The 21,386-nt window shown below is 38.0% G+C and overlaps 1 protein-coding gene across 4 annotated transcripts in view; it reads left to right on the forward strand.

Annotated features, from left to right (window-relative positions):
- Positions 1-21,386, forward strand: part of EMCN (endomucin) — a 138,421-nt gene that overhangs the window by 111,279 nt on the left and 5,756 nt on the right. For all 4 annotated transcript variants that reach the window (XM_067553614.1, XM_067553622.1, XM_067553605.1 and 1 more), the window contains 5 exons: positions 1,450-1,503; positions 3,395-3,490; positions 3,916-3,940; positions 4,980-5,041; positions 15,521-15,594. In XM_067553614.1, the coding sequence (XP_067409715.1) occupies positions 1,450-1,503; positions 3,395-3,490; positions 3,916-3,940; positions 4,980-5,041; positions 15,521-15,594 (311 nt within the window). The remainder of the gene's footprint in view (positions 1-1,449; positions 1,504-3,394; positions 3,491-3,915; positions 3,941-4,979; positions 5,042-15,520; positions 15,595-21,386) is intronic.

The following is a 21,386-nucleotide window of genomic DNA, read 5'->3' on the forward strand; positions in this document are numbered from 1 at the left end:
TGCACTTTGGGGTGGGGTCTGTTACTCTGTGTGCCTGCCATGTGTGGGTGCGTATGCGTGCAGTACAATGGACTCCATCTTGAATGGGTCCTCGAGGGGCTACCCTAACATAAATAAAAAAAGTAATAACTATACGATGTACTATACATAACACTACTATACACTAGTCTCCTGTGGGCTGTGTAATACTTTGGTCTAAATTTTGGTGGTTGGGTTTAGTGTGAGGTTGCTGGGTGGTGGCCTGTGATATACAGGAGGTGAGATGAGTCAATCTGTTGGTCATTTCTGGACTTCAGCCCTATGACTCTATGTGCTATTAGCTCTATTGAATACACCTTTCTTTTTGGACTCCATTGTCTGAGCTCTATTTCTTATTTTGTGTCTGAGCTATGTGAATGCTAAGCCTTACTATTGCTTTATTATTCTTAGGCACCTACCTCTTCATTACACAGGCTATTTGCCCAGTTTGTATGCTCAGTTGCAGTAATTGTATATGCAGTTCTAGGTGCATAATAGCACGTCTTGTTGCACACAAGTCTTAGTCCTCCTTTCTTAAAAAATGTATTCCTGTGTGCAGTGAAATGTAAGCAGGGAAGTGCAGATGTTTGCTTTTTCCTTTAAATTCAGTGGTTTTGTTTTTCTTTAGCCTTTCTGCAGTGAGATAATAAACTAGTTGGGTAATTGATACCTGACTCAGATTCAGATTAGTGCCTGAAGGTAGAAAACAGTGCTTAGAAGACAGCCCCTAGAAAATCCCTAGAGAACACCTAGTGTTGATTAAACTAACCAACTATTTCTGGCTATAAACACAGCAGAGAGAGCATTCATCTCCCAATAAAACCCTTGACTTTCAAGAAAGCAGTTAAAGTACTGAAGTTTCAGCTCTTTCATTTATTGTTGTGCTCTTTCATTTATCATTAGCTTCTGCCTGTGGATTCTTTTAGTCAGACTTATCTTTGTTCTTTTGGATGCACGTCTAATCTTCACCCACAAGTATTTTTTTTTTTTTTTTTGCATGACAGGAAAGAGCTGAACTGTAACAATGAACAGTACTGGAACCTCTTAACATTGAAAATGTGTGTGCATGTATGTGTGTGAGGGTGTTGGGGAGGAAGAGGGGGGAACATGCAATTGATCCCAAGGCTGGATTCTATGCTACATCCAAGAGACACAGTACACATACCTTGTTCCTGATGAGTATCTTCTGCTAGCCCACTGTAGCATTCCCCTCAGCTAGACTCCTCCCGATTGCAGAGCCCAGGTTACCAAAGCAATTTGTCAACCCAACTGATACCTTCTCTCTTCTTTTGAACACACATGTCAGTAGTGGGGAGGGAAGGAGCTGTGCTCCTATTCCAGGACTGGTTGTATAAAATTAAATAGGGGGATGCTATTACAAAGCGAAGTATAAATTAACCTGAGAGGATAATTAGTTTTTTTCCCCAATAGGTCTTGGCAGTTCTGGTAGCAATGACAAACGAGCAGATAATGACCATTATTCCAGTGAGTAAATATGTTTCTTCATTCTCCGTCTTTAGAATTGGCTGGTAGAATCTGTTTGGTTTTAGGTGAGTGTTCAGAAATGAAACTAGCAGCCTTATCTTAGTCCTTCCTGGATCACGGATCCTATTACAAAACCAGTTGAACTGTCTCTGTTATAAGGCTTTACTCAAAGAGAAGTAGGGCTTAATGAGCACTGAGCTGACAGTACTCTCACCTCAGAGCAACACAATTATTCCAAGGGATTGAGAGTGAAGCAATGTGAGTGAAAAACCTTAACTCAGTCACTCCCACTGAGTGAATACATGGGGAAATGCATAACTAAATTGCTCACCTTTCACAAACCTTTAATTAAACACCGAGAGAACCAGTCAAGGCACAGGGTAAATGTGTGCAGTCTCAGATTGTATTCTCCAAACTTCTTCAAGCAGTTGGTATTAGGGTGCTATTCCCTTTCTTTTATATGATAAAGACACATGTACATCTTGTGGGGAAGTGTTACTGCAGGTCTGCTTTCTAATACCTAGAGCATTTGCTGAGCTACATACAAATTCAGTTTATCTCTAAGACCTAAATGTGGCTCTAGTAGAAATATATTTATTTTTAACAACAAATAGATTTTTAAATCACCTCAAGAACATTTTGGAAAGGATCAACTGCATCCTTGGTGGAGCCATGACAATGCCACTTCCCCATTTTATCCCCCTATCACTGAGGCCCTTCAAAGTGGCCACCATCTTTCTTATCTAGATCAGCATCTCCTTTGGATCCATCACTGCTAGTGCTTCACCTGTCATAAAGACTGCTATTGAATAATGCAAAATATCCCCCTGCTGCTTTTCCCCAGAAGTCTGAACCTATTGTTTCTTCAGCACTCTTAGCCTGGAGAGTGCTGGTGATGGTCTGGGAACTAAACCCAGGTCTCCCAGGATCCAGACAATGTTTAATCAGGGAGAGAAGGTTGCTGTTGAATTGATGCAGTGCTCCATCAGCTTCGGGAGTGCTCGTGTGTGTCTGGGAATCTCCAGTGTTTCAGGGCAGAGCACCCTCCTTTAGGCTAGCAGGCTAGCCTTTTAAACTTGAACCTGATGGATGGACTCATGAAAAATTATAAACAGAGAGAAACTGGGCCTGACACATACATTTTCCAAAAAGTGTCTCCATTACATAAATCTTTCCTTTTACTTGTTCTTACTCCTTGGCTGGGAAACACCAGATGGTGGGAAATAATAAAAGGAAAAAAATTGCCTCATTTTTAAAAGAAATCTTGCATTCTGTATCTCTGTTCATAGGTATTGTGAGAATGTTACTAAATTGTGTAACTCCTACGTGCCTTTCTGTGATTACCATATTAAAAGAGAAATAGTCACTTTAGTCACTGAATTTCAAATCTGCCTTGTTTTGCAGTACATGATTTTTTAAAAAATGTGTTCCTGGAACATGGGTGCTGACAATTTATTTTGAGGCTATTGACTTTCAAGGTGAACATTTTGGTTTTTTTACCATGGTTAGAGTATCCCATGTGAGGAAAAATTATAACCTTAATGGCCCAAATACATGTGCGTGAAAATACACTGTGCATGGTTAGGAGTTTGATATTTAAGACGCAAACTGCAGAATAATGAGGAATGGGGGAGGAAGCCACTAAATCGTCCTTTGAGCCCAAAGTCCTTGTTTTCAAAAAAGGCTGCAAGCCTGACACCTAGTGAATGCATGAGGAATAACAAATGTAACAAGATGCAAGAGAAATGAATAGCTTCTGCTATACTGATGGAGGAGGGTCTATGAGAAGAGATTAAATTGTTTGATATTTATATATGTTTAAAGTTATGCAAGTGGAGTTGTAGTTGGTAAAGCAAACACTGGGTAAAATAATTTTCTTCATCTTTTGCAGGTATTATTTTGCCAGTTGTGATTGCCTTGATAGTAATAACCCTTTCTGTATTCATTCTGGTGGCCTTGTACAGAATGTGCCGGAGGACAACCCCAGGTATTTGTTCAACATTGTCCTGCAGCCAGGAAGTCTTCAATGTATTATTAAAGGAACACTGCTAGCTTTTGTATTGAAATTTGACTTATCGTACAAATTTGATTGTATTCTGATAGATAATCCTGCTGATTTTAAAATATTTAGCCAAAAAACAAATTAACACTTTTTTTTATTAAGATCAGTATGTCTTATGTGTAGGGGAGTCACTCAATCCTCTGTACAATGATGATAGAAAATTATTCTTATTCACCTTTGCAAATCATGTTGATCATGCATGATGAGTGCAAATTCTCATTCCTATTTATTTATTTTATTAATATTTGATGCAGAGCTACAAAATCTCAAAATAGGCTTATGCTAGCTATGGCTGTGTTTGAACCTGTTATTTAGTCTAGGCAATAACATAAACTTGTTTCTTCTTCCAGAGAGACAAGAGAATGGAGCTGAACAGTAAGTTAAATTACGTCCCTGCATTCCTTTAAGCTTAGTGATGTGGCTCTTATGAAGGCAGCAATTTCTGCATGTTCTTCTCTTTAATTTTCTCCATTGAAACATAATAAACTGTTACCGCCCATGAAATACCCAAAGGGGGGAAACACCATTTGAGAGTAGGGGAGCTGGGTCTCATTGTGCACCTAAATGCATGCTAACCCCACTTGCTCCTGTAGCACGTAGTGAAGTGCAATGGCTCTCAATGTTTATGCTATAGCTCCCTTTCCAACAGATTGGCAGGTGGATGCCCCTTACGCTGATTGTCTGTTGTACCATGTCCCAGGGCACAGTTGTGCCTCCTCACTTTTTTCTGTCCACTTCATCTTCCTCTTGTCTTCTTTCCTATTCCCTTCTTTTTTTCTTGTTTCTCTTTTATTGCTTTGAATTTTAATTTTTTGTTTTATTTTTCTTTTGCTCCCTTCCGCATTCCCTAACTCACTAATGCACTTTGACTCCATTACAGTGCATTGGCATGATGAGCTGTATAAGTATTGCCAGAGAGTAAAATTGAGGCAGATCCATCATGTCACTTGGGATGGCTGGAGAGTCCCTTGCTGATTCAATGAAGCCGAGACATAGGTCCATGAAGCTGATCTGTGTTTTGAGTAAAGAAACACAAAGCTTTGGCTGGTGAGCTGCTTCCTGAACCTGTAGCTCTGTATGCCTGAGCTGCTTCTGTGTCCAGGTGTAGTAGAGATATTGCAGGAGCACAGACGGAAGCTGCCCATCTCTCGTTTCACAGAAGCTTCTCCCATTAGCCCTCTCCTCTCCACACCCAGTTTGAGAAATGTTGGTGTAGGCCCTTCAATCAAAGCGACACAAGAAGACCTTTGTACCCACGCAAAGCCCCAGTGGAGAGGGGATTACTAAAAAGACAGAGTCCACCAGAGGGGAGACTATTGCAGTGTATATCCATAGTACTTGCCCTTAGTCTGCACTGACAGACATGCAGAAATCTGATGCTAACCTCTATCTAAATGTCTCCCAACTAAAACAGAGGCCCAACAGATAAAGAGGGTGTCAAACTTCTTTCTGTAAAGACAACTTCTCCTGAGACTGGTAAGTGCATGCACTTCTTCAGTGACAGAGGCTGGGGAGGAGGAGAATTTGGATGTCAATTGATTTTTTTACACAGGCCAAAAAAAAAAAAAATCACGAATGAATCCTTAGAAACAGTCAAACGGTGACTTGAAATAAATGCAGACTGTTTTTAATGAAAGTTGGGAGGAAAAATTACCCTTGTGAGAGGAGATTAAAACTATATTTGTTGCCCAAACCTATAAACAATTATAATGAAAATTAGTACTGTCAATTTGCTCAGGGCTAGGAGCAAATTCAGTATTCCCTTGGAATAGCCATTTTTCCTGAGTAGAATCCTAACTGACATACTAGTGTGGACAGAAGGTGCATTTCATGCTGTCAGGATGCCACCTATGGAATAAGGACCCAAAATGAAAATACACAAGGAAAAAGGCTGCAGCACAGCTGCCTCAGGGGGTATCTGTATTGGAAAGTATGAAGGTAATATTTTTTTAGAAATCTGAATTTCTGGGAAGCTGCAGTCTGTGCAAAATCCCCAATACTTCTGTTGTGTTCAGGAGAACTTAAAAGTCAATGCAAATTTGGCACAAAATTTAGATATAGCATAAACAAGCTTTTAGAAAACTTAAGATCAATTTAAATTTTTCCATGTTTTTTTTCATTTAAAAATTCCAGTGGAAACTATTGTTGTCCCACTCAATAAACCGTGGTCCGCAGTATTTGCAGCCTAAGCATTGCAGCATTGAGAAACTGACCTGGCTGATTCTTCTTGTCCCAGCTGAGAGAAATGCCAAATGGAGATAAAAGGTCTGATCTAAAGCCCACTGAAGTCCATGGGAGTCTCTTCAATGAGCTTTGGATCATACCTAAACTGTATAGTGAAAATAAATGTTTTTTCAAAATGTGTTCAATTTTCATTTGTGAACTAAGATTTTTAAGTTTTTGCTGTCCCTTTAAACACCAATCGTTAATAAGAAGACCAACTCAAGGAAATGTCCTAAGTTGGGATAATTGATTCTTGTGATTTCACAAAAACACTTTTTTATTTTATTTATTTTTTAGGACACTTGCATTCTTACTTAGAAAAGGGTGAACTATTAACATATTTGATCAATAATTTGCCAACAGAAACGGGTTTATCTGTGAATAGACTCTGTTCATTGTTTACAGATGTGTTCATTATTCAGAACTTTTCAGAAAATGGTTGTTTGCAAACTACTTACTAATGTACTTCTTCTAATACTTGCTGTTCATAATCTATTGTTCAAATGATGCATAGTCAGCTATGTTTCTACTCTGATTGTATGATTCCCATACCCACAAAAACCTTTTAAGAAGGCTCAGGAAATGTTTCCTGGAGTGTAATAATGTGAATGTATATTCACATAAACATGTGTGACCCATTATGCAGATATTTTTGTGAACAAAAATTGGCTGGTTCTGACTATTTGCAGAAAGCATATAAAGGGAGCTGCAAATACTGTCTACACAAATTCCTGCTTTTGGTTTGAATTAATGTTTGCAATTACTTTTTGCAGTGTTCACCCAGCTCTGCTTGTATCACTCAAATGTCCCTTTTGTTACAAAATACTGCCCTCATTACAGATGTACATTACAGTTTACTCTGGCCTGCGCTAACTTGATGTTGTGTATTGTAAATTATTTACATAATAAAATCTGAAGAAGAAAACAGAGTATATATATATATATATATATGGTCATGAAAGCAATTAAACCCTCATCATTTTAAGCACAGTAAAATAAGGTTCCTGTAGGACTGGAGGTGGAAGTAGAAGCTGCAGGAAAATGATGTGAAATGCAGGAGGATTGAGGTAGTGATGTTTAGATCAAGACTCAGACCGTGATAATCTGAATCCCAATTACAGAACCAAAAAAACCAAAACCTCTCATGAGAATAACTGTCCTCATGAGATTTCACTCCCTCCCCATTCCAATCCAGGACCCTTCCCTGACCTACAGAGGCCCATCCCCACCCCAGCTGCAGGCACTCACCATCAGAAATCTGCAGGGAAAGAGTCCCTCAAGTCTCCCTTCTTCCTCTTCCTGGAGTCTTTAATGGGTCCTGGCTAGATGATTCCCCTCAAAGGCAGTTTCAAGGGGCTGCCAAATAGCTGCTGTTCCCTTCCTTCCAAATCCTATGTGATTTTCTGGGGCATGGTAGCTGATCCAAACCACCTCACACACTTGGCAGCAAGGAATGGTGCAGCCTGTGGTCTGCGGGCTGCACTGCAAATACCTCTGCTCCCATTTAGGGGGCATTGACCTGACTTGGAAGCTGTTGCAGTCAAAAGAGATCAGGCCCCAAATGCATTGCCTGGCTGGCGCAGCCCCATTTATGCTAGGATGCAGAGCCACGCTCCTTCATATGCCAACTGACCCTGGCATCCTGTCGCAAGACAAATGGAATCCAGATCTTAGTAAACAAGAAATAGAATTCAGGGTTTGCTTGTTTTTTTAAAAAGTATTATTTGGAAATTGAGATTTCCAGAATCTGTATTTTAAAGGTGACGTGTAGATTTCTTGTACACTTATAGGACCTGATTCTTCCCTCTCACCAGTTTTAACAGTGGAGTAACTCCATTGATTTCAGTGGGTTACTCCTGTTTTGAATCAGTGTAAAAGAGAAGAGAATCAGGTACCCTGTGTTTTACAAGATAGTCCTGAGGCCTTTTTCGATCAGCTTCTAGATCACAGATTGGTTACCTGAACTCCTTCTGTGGAGAGAATGCTTAATATTCTCTTTTACTGAGGTATGCTGTATGTTTGCTATATTTGGAAGATATGAGTCATAACCACTTAAGGAACATGAATTTTCCCCCTGGTTAATGCTATTCATATTTAATACACCTAACTCTTTTGCGATGAAATTCTACATTTTAATAAATACTGAAATTAAACACATATCCACAGGTAGAAAGGCCATTTTTCTTCCAAGTTTCCCAAATGGATTTAATTAAATTAAATTTTTTTTAAAAAAGGGCCCCTTCATACAAACTTTATGAAAATACTCCTTATTCACACAAGTCTTAATCACCTCAAGGTATCTGTTCGTTTGAGTAAGATTTACTCACCTTGAATATATGTTGCAGATTTGGGCTCAAAGCAGATTTGGGCCCATAGCACAAATGCACAGAAATGTGGGGAGTGTCAGACTAATTTAGTGAGTATTACGAATACTAAAAACAATTACATTGTGAAAAAGTTATTCTGGAGCAATGTAAATTGTCACAGTGCAGGACAACTGCACCTGTATTCCCCCTCCATGGTCCAGCAAGGACATTGACAATTATGCTCCAAGCTCCTCAGCCATCACCTCTCTTGGGAAGAGACCCAAGTCTTTCTCCCTCCTGATGGAGGGTTTTACCAGGCTGCCTAAATGGCCTGCGTCTGCACTTTGCTTTCTCCTCTGAGGCTATAAACAGTGTAATTGTCCACAGTTATAAGTTACCCTGCAGCCCTTTCTAAGCATGTACATTTATTCTTTATGTGAGAGCATTACAGAGCAAATATATTAAAAAACAATAAAAAGAACCTGGACACATGCTAATGAGCTTATCAGAGATCACCCCTCAACTCTAACAAGGGCTCTGACAGGTAATCAGTCTTTTGAATTCCCCCAAAGGGTTCCCTGTGGTTACACGTTCATAACAGCTGTTAGCTCAGAACAAGCACCTCTGTGAATCTGAGAGTCACCCCTCTTACAGCTCGGGCCTTTGATCTTTAGATTCCAGCAACAAATAATCAGCAGACAAAAGTCCCCTCCTCAGAGCATAATTTCAAAAGGCTGAGTTTTTGCATAATCAGAGATGATATCTTTGCTCACACCTCCCCTAGAGATTTCCTGGGAAACGCACTTCACTTTGTCCCAAAAGTTCATTTTTATCTGGCCCATTGTTTCAAATAGTCCTTTGAAACTCATAATCTTTCCCAGGGTTTATATTGGCCACATCTCCCCACCAGAAGAATTACATGCAAACCCACAATAACACATCAACTTTGCATTTATAATACAGTGGACTCCAAAGCTATTTAAACTTAATTCAATAAAATCTCCCAAAGATATTGCAGGAAATTGCCATATCTGTCATATAAACTTTACATGCATTCCTTTTTTTTTTTTTAAACTAGATTCAGGAAAAGCAACTCAATTAAAAAGGAAATCATAGTATAAGTAGCTTCATTTTTACAAACAGCTTTGAAAGGACTTGACTTTGGCTGCCACTGACTTGAGGTTAATATTATGGTAGTGTACATGAAATACAAAAGGTTGAGGGTTCTAGTCCAGGAAAACAATTAAAAACATACATGCGTGAGTAATTCTATTAAAGTCAATGGAATTGTTCAATCAGTTAGTTAAACACGTACTTAAATGCTTTCCTGGATTAGGATTTTAATCAGCTCTCAGTGGTTTTAGATAAGTGTCTTGCCCTCAAGGTGTATACTCAGCCAATGGTAACGTTTCTGTTGTTTCACTGATTGAATGTGTTGTCACTCAGTATTCCACTAGAGGTGGAGTGATTTGGAAAACTTACATAAATGACTCGATCTTGATCTTGATCTTGTACTTGATGTAAGCTTTGTCAATAAGCACAGCTGGTATTTTTGGATTCATCCACAACAATTTGGTGATGAGGAAAGAGCAATGACATTTTAGCAAAGCGAAGGAGAATACAAGGAAACATTCTGCCCTGACATGCAACCCCTGGAAACTCACTGGCTTAAGTGGGGTTGCATGTGATTTGTGCCAAGGCAGAATTTCGCATCTAGTCTCTGACAATAGAGAACAAAGAAGGAGACTGGCTTGTTTCAGCCATGCATTGGAAGAAATAACAAAGAATTTTAGAACATATGGAGGAATATCCATTAAATTCAAAGAGCACCTTATGCTTGTCTCTGCTGTATAAAAGCCTCTGGACCTACTGTTAGGATAGCGGCTGCTACTCCTCATGCTTCTCTGGTTATGTCCTGCAGCATATGGCATTATCACAGTCCAAGGCAACTGCCCAGCAAGGTCACTCACTCTAGGCTTCCAGTTGCCTAGCCATTACCTATGTGGGGTTGAGATACACATCTCCCTCCCTTCTGACGAGGGTATTTCCAGATTGCATGATCTCCTCACTATGCTGTGACATCCCCAGCAAAAGGCAGGCTACCAAAGCAGGCTTCTTTTGCCATCTCTTCAAAGACTGATAACAGAGTAATTGCCAACAGTTATAAATTACCCCACAAAGTTCCTTCTAAGCAAGCATATTTATTTTAAGGTACAAAGCATTCCACAGAAAACATATTAAAAATAATAAAAGAACCTGCATGCATTCTAATAAGTTTACCAAAGACCATCCCAACTCCAATGTGGGCACTGGCAGGTGAGCAGTCCTTCCAACCCCACGCAGGTTTTACAGTTGTTTCAAGTTCATAGCAGCTTTTGCTCAGAACAAGAAAACTCATGCCTTCGTGAGTCATTCATTTAGCCAGTTTGGGCCTTTGAAGAGAGCATGAATAGATAATCAGCCTTACAACGGTTTTCTGCTCAAGGCAAAGCTTCAAAAGAATGGAATAATAGGTGGGTCATTTGCATTCACTTCACCGCAAATGTTTCCTTGGAAATCCACATCACGTATAGTGTCCCATACATTCCTTTGAAGTTCCTAACGTGTCCCAGAGATTGCATTAATCCTGTCTTGCTCCTGAAGAAATTATGTACAATACTACCATACTACATGCACATTTGCACTTTTAATACAGTAGACTCCTACAATATTTAATTCAATAAAGTTTAATTTAATTCCGTAAGTTTTGTCCATGATATCGTCAGAGATGGCCTCCTGAGGTCCCTTCCAACTCTAATCTTCTATGAATCTATGAATCTTTCACACGGGTAACAGTATTAGCATCCTGAATCAGATTGAAAACCTAACAACTTTATTATGTTCAAGTACCTGAATAAATATAGAACAGATAAATGTCTATTTCAGAACTCAAAAATTCCCTGTAGAACAAAGAGTCAAAATACACTCAACCAATGAAACACAAGACAGAAGCACAGCAGTGTCAGAATAAATGCTCACGAGCTGATCAGTTATCTTGATAGCATGCCACAAGAGGGCAGCAACTTGTAAGAACTAATTTACATGTTTGTGGGTGTTACATATACCATGCACTCCCCAATCCAAGAGAGAGTTTTTTTTAAACAAATAAGAACTGCTTCACTAAATAATATTTTTCCCTTCATGTCATCAATTTATTTAGTACTATGTACTTTTTAGTACATTAGGTGTAATAGCTGGAGATTCTTGCCCTGCTGCAGGTTAAGGTTTTATTCAGTAACAACACTTAAGTTTTCATCTTTGCTATTACTGAAAAGATGTCAAACTTCCCAACCTGACATTGTCATTTTGGTGTCTCAGAATCTTTTCTGCAATTAGCTGGTGTCTGATCTACATTTCCCATTTATTTCAAGTGAATATGTTACTGAATCAAGAACTATATCACAAGATAATCAAGTTCTGGTCTTTATCTCCTCCATCCCCATTCTGATTAAGGATGACAAGTTGCTGCTGAAGGAAGGAGACTGCATATCAGATTATAGTCCAATGCCTGAATTTCCCTTGATGACTTTGAATTGCTAGGCTGCAAAAACAATTTCTAATAAGTGCCATAATAAAATGCTGACAACATCAAAGACCAGTGCTGAATTATAGTAGCTGCTTGTGAAGCTATCATCTCAGTTGTAATATTACTGTTGTTTATATGTATTACAGCAATGCTCAGAGGCACAAATCAAGATCAGGGCCCCATTGTGCGAGGCCCTGTACTTTTTAAAATGGCCCTTGCTCTGGGAAATTTACAATCCATTTTAAGACAAAACTCAAGAAGTTGAGTGCAACAAGGCAATGAGAGAGGGAGGATGCAAGTAACAGGAATAAGATCTTAAGCTTTTAAGTAAGGGTTTATGGTTAGTTGTCAAATAAAATTTCTGTGATAGGAGCTGTGTAATTTCACTATCCTAATGCTATACCGAAGGCCTCTTTCTTAATCTGTGCATCATTTCTTTCAGTTTTTGTAGCAGCGCATGTTTTATGTGCAGTTGGCTTCTCACTGCCCTCTGCCAATCTATATAAGATAACTGCTACTCCAACTGGAGAGGTGTCACAAGTCAAGATCACAGGTAAAGTGGGGTCACATTGCACTTACACCTGTGCAGCTGACAACACTTGTTTAACTTTGTCATATTCTTTCTGTCAATTCCTCCTAATCCCCAAATTGTCACCTTTTTATAACAATTCAGTCAATGATTTTAACAAAGTAGACAACCAGGAAATGAATTTTCCACAGTAATTTACTGGCACCGGGAAAATTCATTATTATTATTATGCCAGTATGTATATGTTCCAGTTGAGACTGGGGCCTCATTGTGCTAGGTGCTGTATAAACATATAGTGAGAGGCAGCTGTGTCAGTTGTCACAGAAGACTTCACACTCTTTTATGTAGTCCTTCAGTATGATCCATCTACTTTGCCAATGGTGGCATTTCTAAAATATGCAACTTAGCTTTGAATACACAATCTTGAATCAGCTAAAGGAGACAAAAACCAGTTTTTCACTGATTTTTTTGAAGGCTAGCTATTTTGGTGTTTCTGGTGATTTGTGTACAATGTCCTTTCTCTGAACAATAGTTCCCCAAGGTGCACATATAGTCAATCTAGACTGCTTGAGAACAGCAATATTTTTGCTTTTTATGCACATTATTTTCAAAATGATTCACAATATCCAGAGATTCTGGCCAAGACACCTTTCCTCCATTAGCCACACTTAATAATGTGCTGCACAGTTTAGTGCTAAATAATTCTGCAAGTGAATTGAAATCTCAGCTGTTCTAACAAAAGACTAAACATGAACGTAGAAGTCAAACCTTTAAACTTGCTATAAAATCAAATAGCTGGGTCAAAACTTGTTTTTTCCAATCATGGAAACGATATCTTTCAGTTAAGACATTTTTTTAGATTAATAAACATCTCTTCACACTTAAATAAGAACATTCAAATTAGTTTAATTTGTTGGGATTTTTTCTCCTCTGGTGCCGCAAGGCAGCAGAGCAAATATCTTGGATCCAATAATTGATTGTAACACTGCTCTTTTTTCCAGCTTTCCAATATCCCTTTTGTAGGATTGTCTAGACACTCCACTTATATGCTAAAATTCTCTATAGCTTCTTCAAAGCATAATCTGATCTTATTTCTGAAACAGTCCATTTATTGCCTTAGTTCCTTTTGTTCAGAGAATTCCTGTGTTCCCTTTTCTATTCTGAAATTCTATTCTGTTCCATCCTCATCGCTAAATTGTTGGTTTGGAGTAATAGTTATAGATACTCTCTAATACTGTGTGTGTTAAGGGTATGTAATTCAAGTACATCAGCAAAGATGGAGCAGGCGTTATGGTTTATTTTAGAATTCTACCCACATAACTCCCTGCCAGGTGATAACACAGACAGCTAATTAAAAAACATAGAAGCATTGCACTGTCAGGTCAAATTCTCAGTGGCTGCTCATTGATCTTGAAAGGAGGATATTGATACCTAGCAATTTCTGAGTGGATCAATCCTTCTGTGGGTGTCACATACATCACACTGGACTCTCTAGATATATCATGTGTTAGGGTAATTGGCCTAATGTCTCTGCCATCTAGGGAGAGACTACTGCAGTCTTGTGTTCTCTGGACCTGAAAGAAAGCAAATTCACCACTCCTATCACTCCCCCACTGCTGGCAGGGATAAGACTGGATGCCCAGCTTTCTGAAGCAGACCTTATTGCTAGCACTAAGAAACACACCTGTCATTTTAGGTCCTGATCCAAAAATCATTCACATCAAGGGGAGTCTTTCCACTAACATCAACAGTGTTGGATCAGGGCTTTAAAACGTTCTTGTTTCAGTGGAGGCATTGTGACCTTTTATAAAGTCTTCCTAGTGGGCTGCAGGGATCGGGAGAATACCTTTGACAGAATTGCTGATCAGAAAATGTTGAGAAATTTGAAATTCTAAAAAAAAAAACGTTGGCAAATTTTTTTCCTCCCCGCTTTTTCCAACCAGTTCTATTTGTTGTCTTCCCTAACCTCCATCTTTCCCTAGTCCCTCTATTTCTTCATGCTGTACAGACAACTGAAAGTGGACCAAGGTTAAAACATGCAGGCTGAAAATAAAATAAAAAAGGGGCAGGGAGAGGGAACTGTCATCACCCATACGGAGGTCAGGCAGGGTCCCTGAAAATCTGTCAAGTTGATTAGGACAAAACTGTATAGCCACTAGAGTTGACTGACATTTTTGGCCTGTGTTTGAAAACTAAATTGTCACAAAAAATGTTGATATTGCTGCAATGCTCCATTTTTCACCAAAAAAGGCTGGACCTTTTTCCCCCTAATATCCTCCTCTCCACCCGCAACCCTCTGATGCAGATTTCCATAGTAAAAAGCTATGGAAAGGGTTACTGATATTTTTTGTTTACTAAAACTGGGGGTGGGGGCAGAAGGGTGGGGGTTCCGGAAAACATTTGTTGATGCTTTTTTTTGATGTTTTTGATAGACATTTTGAATTTTTTTTTAAATTGCAAATAAAAAAGGTTCCATGTTGAACACTTTGAAATGAAAACAAATTGAACTTCTTTTATTGTATAATTACTTTTGGATTTTTCAACCAGTTCTAACAGAATCCTGGTGGATACCAAAATCTCACTCCACTGAACTCTGAAGATTGCACTGTGTTATACAACATATATTGCTGCCCATCGTAGATCACCTGAGACCATTACTTTATTCATTTTAAAAAATAGCTACAGTTTAGTTGAATAGACCATAGTCGATACGTTGCACCTCTGATTTGTATTGACTTGTCTGTTTATATTGTGTGTATTCATGATGAATATTATACGTTTTTACCTGGATGTTTCAAAGTTTATTGTAATTTAAATATACATACCTCTTAATTTAGTCTCCTCTCATATGTATTGGTGAGATGTTCCCTTTGAGAAGTGGACAGAAAGGCACTTAGTTTATGTTTCTGTGTTTTACAAAACCAGTTTTTGGTTATGTGGGGCACACCGAATTTAAGTGTGAGAGTCGCTTTTCAGCCCCATACAGATCTTGACTCCACCGACATACACAGAACTTCCATTTATTTAACGGAAATAATACAGGGAAATAGGGTGTTCTGAAAAAATAGACATATATGGAACTTATGAGTGCACAGACCACAATTCAAGAAAGCCTTAAGTGTGAGTTTAAGTCCATCCCTCTTTTTCTGAATTGAAGCTACAGAGAAGATAGAATATCCAAGTCAAGATCCATAGTGTGGAATTCTACATGTAATGTAGTTCTGACAGAGACTGGGCTAGTTCTGCAAAGCAGATTGTGATGTATTCTTGCTGCACTTGTTTGTCATTCCGTTTCTGTGCCTAATTGTCAAAATGTACCTTCTGTTTGTTAGGTGAGCATTCCTCTCTGGGAAAGAATAAAACTCGCCAACATGATGAATCCTCTTCACACCTGGGCAATAAATATGTATGTTTACTCTTTCATTCTGTTTTCTATAACTTTCATGAATATCTGTTATCTTTAGCAGGGATCAGTTAAGCTAAAACAAAAAGCAAAGAACCATAAGAAGAAAAAACTAATGACTTCGGTCAGTAAGAACCTTAAGGCCATTTTGCTCAAGCAATTTTTCATGAACTAGAATCACAAATTAGCTGTTTTTTCCCGTGTTGCAAAAGCAATGTTAGAATTTTGCTCCATTGCTCTTGTCTGATATTTTGCCACTCACGTACTCAAAAAGTTAATATTACTATATAAGCTGATATCATGTGGTAGTTTTCTACTTACAAGTCAATCCGGCACTGTGCTGAAAGAATTCTGAGGCGCTATTTCCTCAATACCTATTGAAGTCAATGGAAATGGAGAAACACAGCATCTTGCAGGATGGGGCCTAACATGCGCATTTCCTTATTTTGACTGTTGTTGATATTATTTCCTATTGGGTGGAACTTTAAATTTTTGTATGTGAGCCAGTACTAAAGTACTGAGTCCAGTGTCTGAAGTCATGCGCCAAAATAAAAGCAGCCAGATCTACAGAGGTGCTAAGCCCCTTAACTCCCATTGGCTTCAGAGGAAATTGTGCACACTCCAGACCTCTGCAAATCAGGCCACTATTAGCAAAAATAGGAGTCAAATGCTGTCTATATAGTATATTTTCTTTATGAGCTACACAAATTGAAGATGTGTATATATATCCCTTTCCCACATGAACACCCAGTCATCCATATCAGTTTCTTTGTCCAAATTCCTCTCCCTTCTTTTCATCTGGGTTTTTTTCTTAACATTTTTTTCAGTCAAAATTGTAAATATCTTAGAAATTAAATCTTGTGTTACAGCTTGCACCTGGGCCAGCTCCTCAAACATGGTTAAAGATCTAGACAGAGCTGCCTTGTATCCAGTTTTCACAATCAAATGTTTGAATTGTAAATATGGGATTTTCATATTGATATGATTTCAAATAAGGCACAGGAACAGCTGTGCGAATTGAATAATCTCAGCTCTTATCCACATTGACTAGTCACTTGGCTTTCTAGGGATAAATTCCTAATTATTAATGAAAGTAGATAAAGGAGAGGATGTCAGCAACAGGAGTTTATAAAATTTGTTCAAAGCTGCTAAGGTGGTCTGGCTGAATGGATGATTTTTTTCTTTTTCTTAATTTTTGGTGACCTACATTACTTTTTAACCCAACAATTATTTGAATAGCTATATCTGGACTTCAGTTTTCTTTGAGTTTTACCCAGTGTTTGGAAGGTCTATTGTTAACTTGATCACATATTTTAATTGTGATGCATAATAATAATAAAAATAATAAGCCAATTTAGGGAAAGCTAGTCCATCCCACATTGTAGACTTATGACGAACCTCAGAACTCACCTTTTGCCTTTTATGTTTCCATATGAATTTTAATAGCACATTGTCATGCTGCCTAGAGTGGCTCATGACCGTGAATGCTCACCTGAGGGCAGACTGTCAAAACCAGGGCAGACAGACCATACTGGTGGTATGTTCTATAATTAGATTTCACCAAACCAGTAACAAATGTGAACTTCTGATCACTAGAACACTTTTACTATGGAATCACAGACAGTCCCCTTAGGCTGTCCAGTCGATCTTGCCACCCAGACAAACTGGACTTAGTGATAAATGATACTTACACCAAAAATCACACCACATTCAGGTTGCTTCCAGTCCCAAGAGACCAGTCACTTACTCCAGACCAGTTGGTACCCTTGATCTTACAACAAAGACAACGCCTGTAGCCAATCCTGTAATAAATCTTCAGTAAGTTTATTAATTAGGAAAAAGGAATTAGAGAGTTATTTACAGGTTAAAGCAAGAAAATAATATACACACAAATGAGTTACCATCTAAATCCTAAGAGTGAAAGAGTTGTAGTGATCTGTCAATTCAAAGTGTCTTTCAGGGCAGCCCCTGGAGGCAACCCATAGGGATCTCTGGCTTTAGTTTAGAGTCTCTGGGCCTTCAGAACTCAAACAGCCAAAAAGACAGAAAAATTTCCTGTAGCTTTGTTTTATTTCCTTCATTCAGCTTTCATGTAACATTTCCCAGGTGCGATAGGGCTATTAACCAATCCTTTGTATTGCCATGTTCCTTGATGGCCCATAGGGCTTTGATAATCCTTCTAGATGGGGAGGGAGAAAGGGGACACCTTCCGTGCCTGAGTTCACAAGTTCAGAGCAAGCATTTTCAAAGTTATAAAGCAAAACTTGCATATTTTCTTATAGCATGGGATACAGACAATGGAAGTGAGATTAATGCATGCAGCAACTTACAAGCATTTCATAGAGCCTGAATACTAACTGCATTCTTACAAGATTAATACCTATTTTGAGCAAAACTAACATACAGGTGAACTGGTTCGGTCTCCAGCTATGAGCTGTTACTTTTTCAGCCTGGTCAAAAGCTGGCATCTGGCCTGCCAGCATCACTCGTTCCTACCAGGTTTTGACCATCATGTCAGGAATACCAACAAGGATGCATTAAGACAAGAATAATAACTTTTGGAGGACATTTATCTTTTCTGAGGCTATGCTACCTAGCCAAGAAATTTCATATTTATTTAATTCTTCCAAGACTTGTATTATTTTATTCCACACTGGAGGTTAATTTGCCTTAAAGAGACTTTTTTATATTTTTCCACAATATTTATTCCTAAATATTTTAAAGATTCTTTTATCCATTTACATTTATATAGCTGATAATTTACTTGGCCCTTTTGGGAATATTCATTTCCTAAAATTTCAGATTTATTATAGATTATTTTGAAGCCTCATACCAATCCAAATTACAAAATAAATTGTTCTGTAATTTCTAACTAGGCTTCTGGACCCTGCAAAATATAACAAGATGTTGTCAGAATACAAACTTATTTTGTGTTCTATTCCACAAGGCGTTTTGATGCTTTTTATCAAAGGGCTATTTCTAACATTTATTGCAAATGGCTCCATTGTCAAAGCAAACAACATGGGGGATAGCAGGCAACCCTGTTTTGTACTCCGGGACAAAAGAAAGCATGGGGATTGATAATTATTAACCAAAGTAGATGTGCAAGGATTACATACAGGGCTAATATTCCTCTATAAAACTGATTTCTGAAACAAAAACTTATCAAAATCTGTTTGAGGTACTCCCACTCCAGCCAGCCAAAGGCTTTCTCAGTGTCCAAAGAAAGCAGAGCACAGGAAAAATTGCTAGAAAGAACATTATAGATAAAATTCAGTATTCTTCTGCTATTATCAGATAGATGCCTGTCAACAACAAGATTGGTCAGGGTGCACATATTTGTACAAGATAACATTCAGTCTGTTTGCTAGCACCTTGGCATACCTTTTAACATCCACATCAATTAAAGAGATAGGTCTCTATGATGCAGACTTGGTAAGATCTTGTCCTTATTTAGGAATGGCCACAATTTTTTTCCTCTTTCCATGAATCTGGAATGTCCTTCCCCTGCAATAAACTCTTAAAGAGTTCAGTTAAAATAAGGACCAAGTATTAGATCTCTATAATGTTCCCCAGAAAACCCATTGGGACTTGAAGCTTTATTGGATTTTCAATTCTTAATTACAACTTCAACTTCCTCTGCAGCAATTTACCCGTCAAGAGCTGCCCCATCATTCTCTGAGAGCTGAGGTAGTTTCATACTTTTCAAATACCTATTTATAAATTCAGGATTTGGTTGTTCTGAAGTGAAAGTATGGAAAAAGTTAGCAAACATTTCCGAGATCTGTTTGATGCCAGTTACTAATCTCCCTTTTTATTTCTAATCAGAAAGATGGCTGATTTAACCTGTTTCTTTGTTAAATTTCTGGCTAAAACCTTATCAGTTTTATTGCCCTTTTCATAACACATTTGTGTAATATATGTGTTTACCTGCAGCTTTACCTGCTTGTAACAGATTAATCTTCCCTCTTATATAATTTATTTTCCTTATACACTCTCTTAGATCCTGTAGATTTATGTTTAATTTCCAAAACAGAAGTTCTTTAACCAAACTCTCTTCATCAAGAGCTCTCAACTTTTTGAGGTATGATGCTATATTTATAAGTATACCTCTCACTACTGCCTTTCCAGCATCCCAGAGAACACTTATTGATCCTTTCCTTATCACTGTTTTCTATATATTGCTGAAAATTTTCTTACAGCTCTTGAATTCAAAGGGGGGTCATTGAACTGTCAGGCCCTTTGTTTTTCCAATCTTTTAATCTAATATATACAGGGGTATGATCAGAGCAAATTACAATTTCCAGATTAGAATTTTTTACCAAATTAGCCAAGGTCCTAGAAACAAAAATCATATAAATCCTGGAATAATATCAGTGAGTAGCAGATATCCAGATTCCTTTTCACACCAGACATCCACCGAGTTCTCTTTTTCTAAAAGATACAACAAATTTGTACTTGCTGCTCCCAAATGCCCTCTGTGTACATTTGATTGATCTAAAGTGGAATTAAGTACCTTGTTAATATCCCCCAAGATCAAGAAAAAAAAACTTGCCCTGGTTTGGGAGCACATGCATTGGCTAAAATAAGTTTATTTTTGAAGGACCCCTTAATTAAAACTATATCTATCCTCTGTGTGCATTAGTTTGTTGAAACAATAAAAGGGAAATGTTTAGCAAAGAGCATTACCATCCCTCTTCTATTAGATTGCCCTGGAGAGACATATGGTAGCTGTGTCCAAGAAGTATTCATGTATTTATCACCACTTTTCTTCAAGTGTGTTTTCTGTAAATAGATTATACTAGGACAATCATTTTTCAGTGAGCAGAATACCCGTTTCCTTTTTATTGGATTGTTCATCCCGTTAGCATTAACAGTCATGACATTAATAAACTCACCAATGAATGCCAAGTCTGCTGTTGCCCAGTATACTACCTTTGCTAAAAGCTGTGAGACCGCTGCCTCCCAGTCAGAGGCCAGGTCTCCTATGCGGTTACATTTGCACCTCTTCTTTAAATAAGACATTTTGGGTAGAGTTTCCATCATGCATACAGTAATTTTAAAACTCCCACATACATTGCTCTTCCTATTTTTAAACACCTATATTATTGTACTTTGATCCTGAGTCTGATTTACTGTATTTTTTAAAAAATTCCGAGCCCTAACATTTGTATGAATATAATCTTTTCTATTAAAATATATAATAATATTTAACATTTCCTTCCATTTTCTCATCCCATTTTCCCTTGCCCCTCCATAGTCGTTGCCCCATTGTCACCTGGTCCCCTCTAGCTGAGGGAGCCAGATTCTCCTTTCTTTCTCCATAGGCATGTTAGTTCCCTGCTGTTGTTTTTTTGTTTTTAAATTCTTAAGAACCAAGTCTTATCTAATTTTCTCAAAATCTTTATAACATCAGGCATTATGAGATTATTATACCATCTTTGAATTCACTTATTCTTGAAATTTTCCACCACAGATGACACTTCTCCAATTAATATTATCTTTGGAATGTTTGTGATACTCTAAAATCAGACTTTCTTCAATTAGGGCAGATCTGGGTCTCCTGTTATTTTGTTATTAACATTGTGTATAATATAAATCACCACATTAAATTAACTATGATGTTATACTCATTAAGTATACTGTATCCACATAGAATAAAATATCTTGAGTGCTACATACCCAGCTTCCATTTAACTGTATCCTTTTATCATTATAACCACATGGATACAATACCCATTATGTATTGTAATGTCTTAGCTCCTATACTAACCTTGATCTTCTGGATCTTGACT

Source organism: Emydura macquarii, unplaced genomic scaffold, assembly GCF_026122565.2.
Source record: "Emydura macquarii macquarii isolate MOO-44397 ecotype Brisbane River unplaced genomic scaffold, CSIRO-AGI_Emac_v2 contig_302, whole genome shotgun sequence".
Taxonomy (NCBI): domain Eukaryota; kingdom Metazoa; phylum Chordata; order Testudines; family Chelidae; genus Emydura; species Emydura macquarii.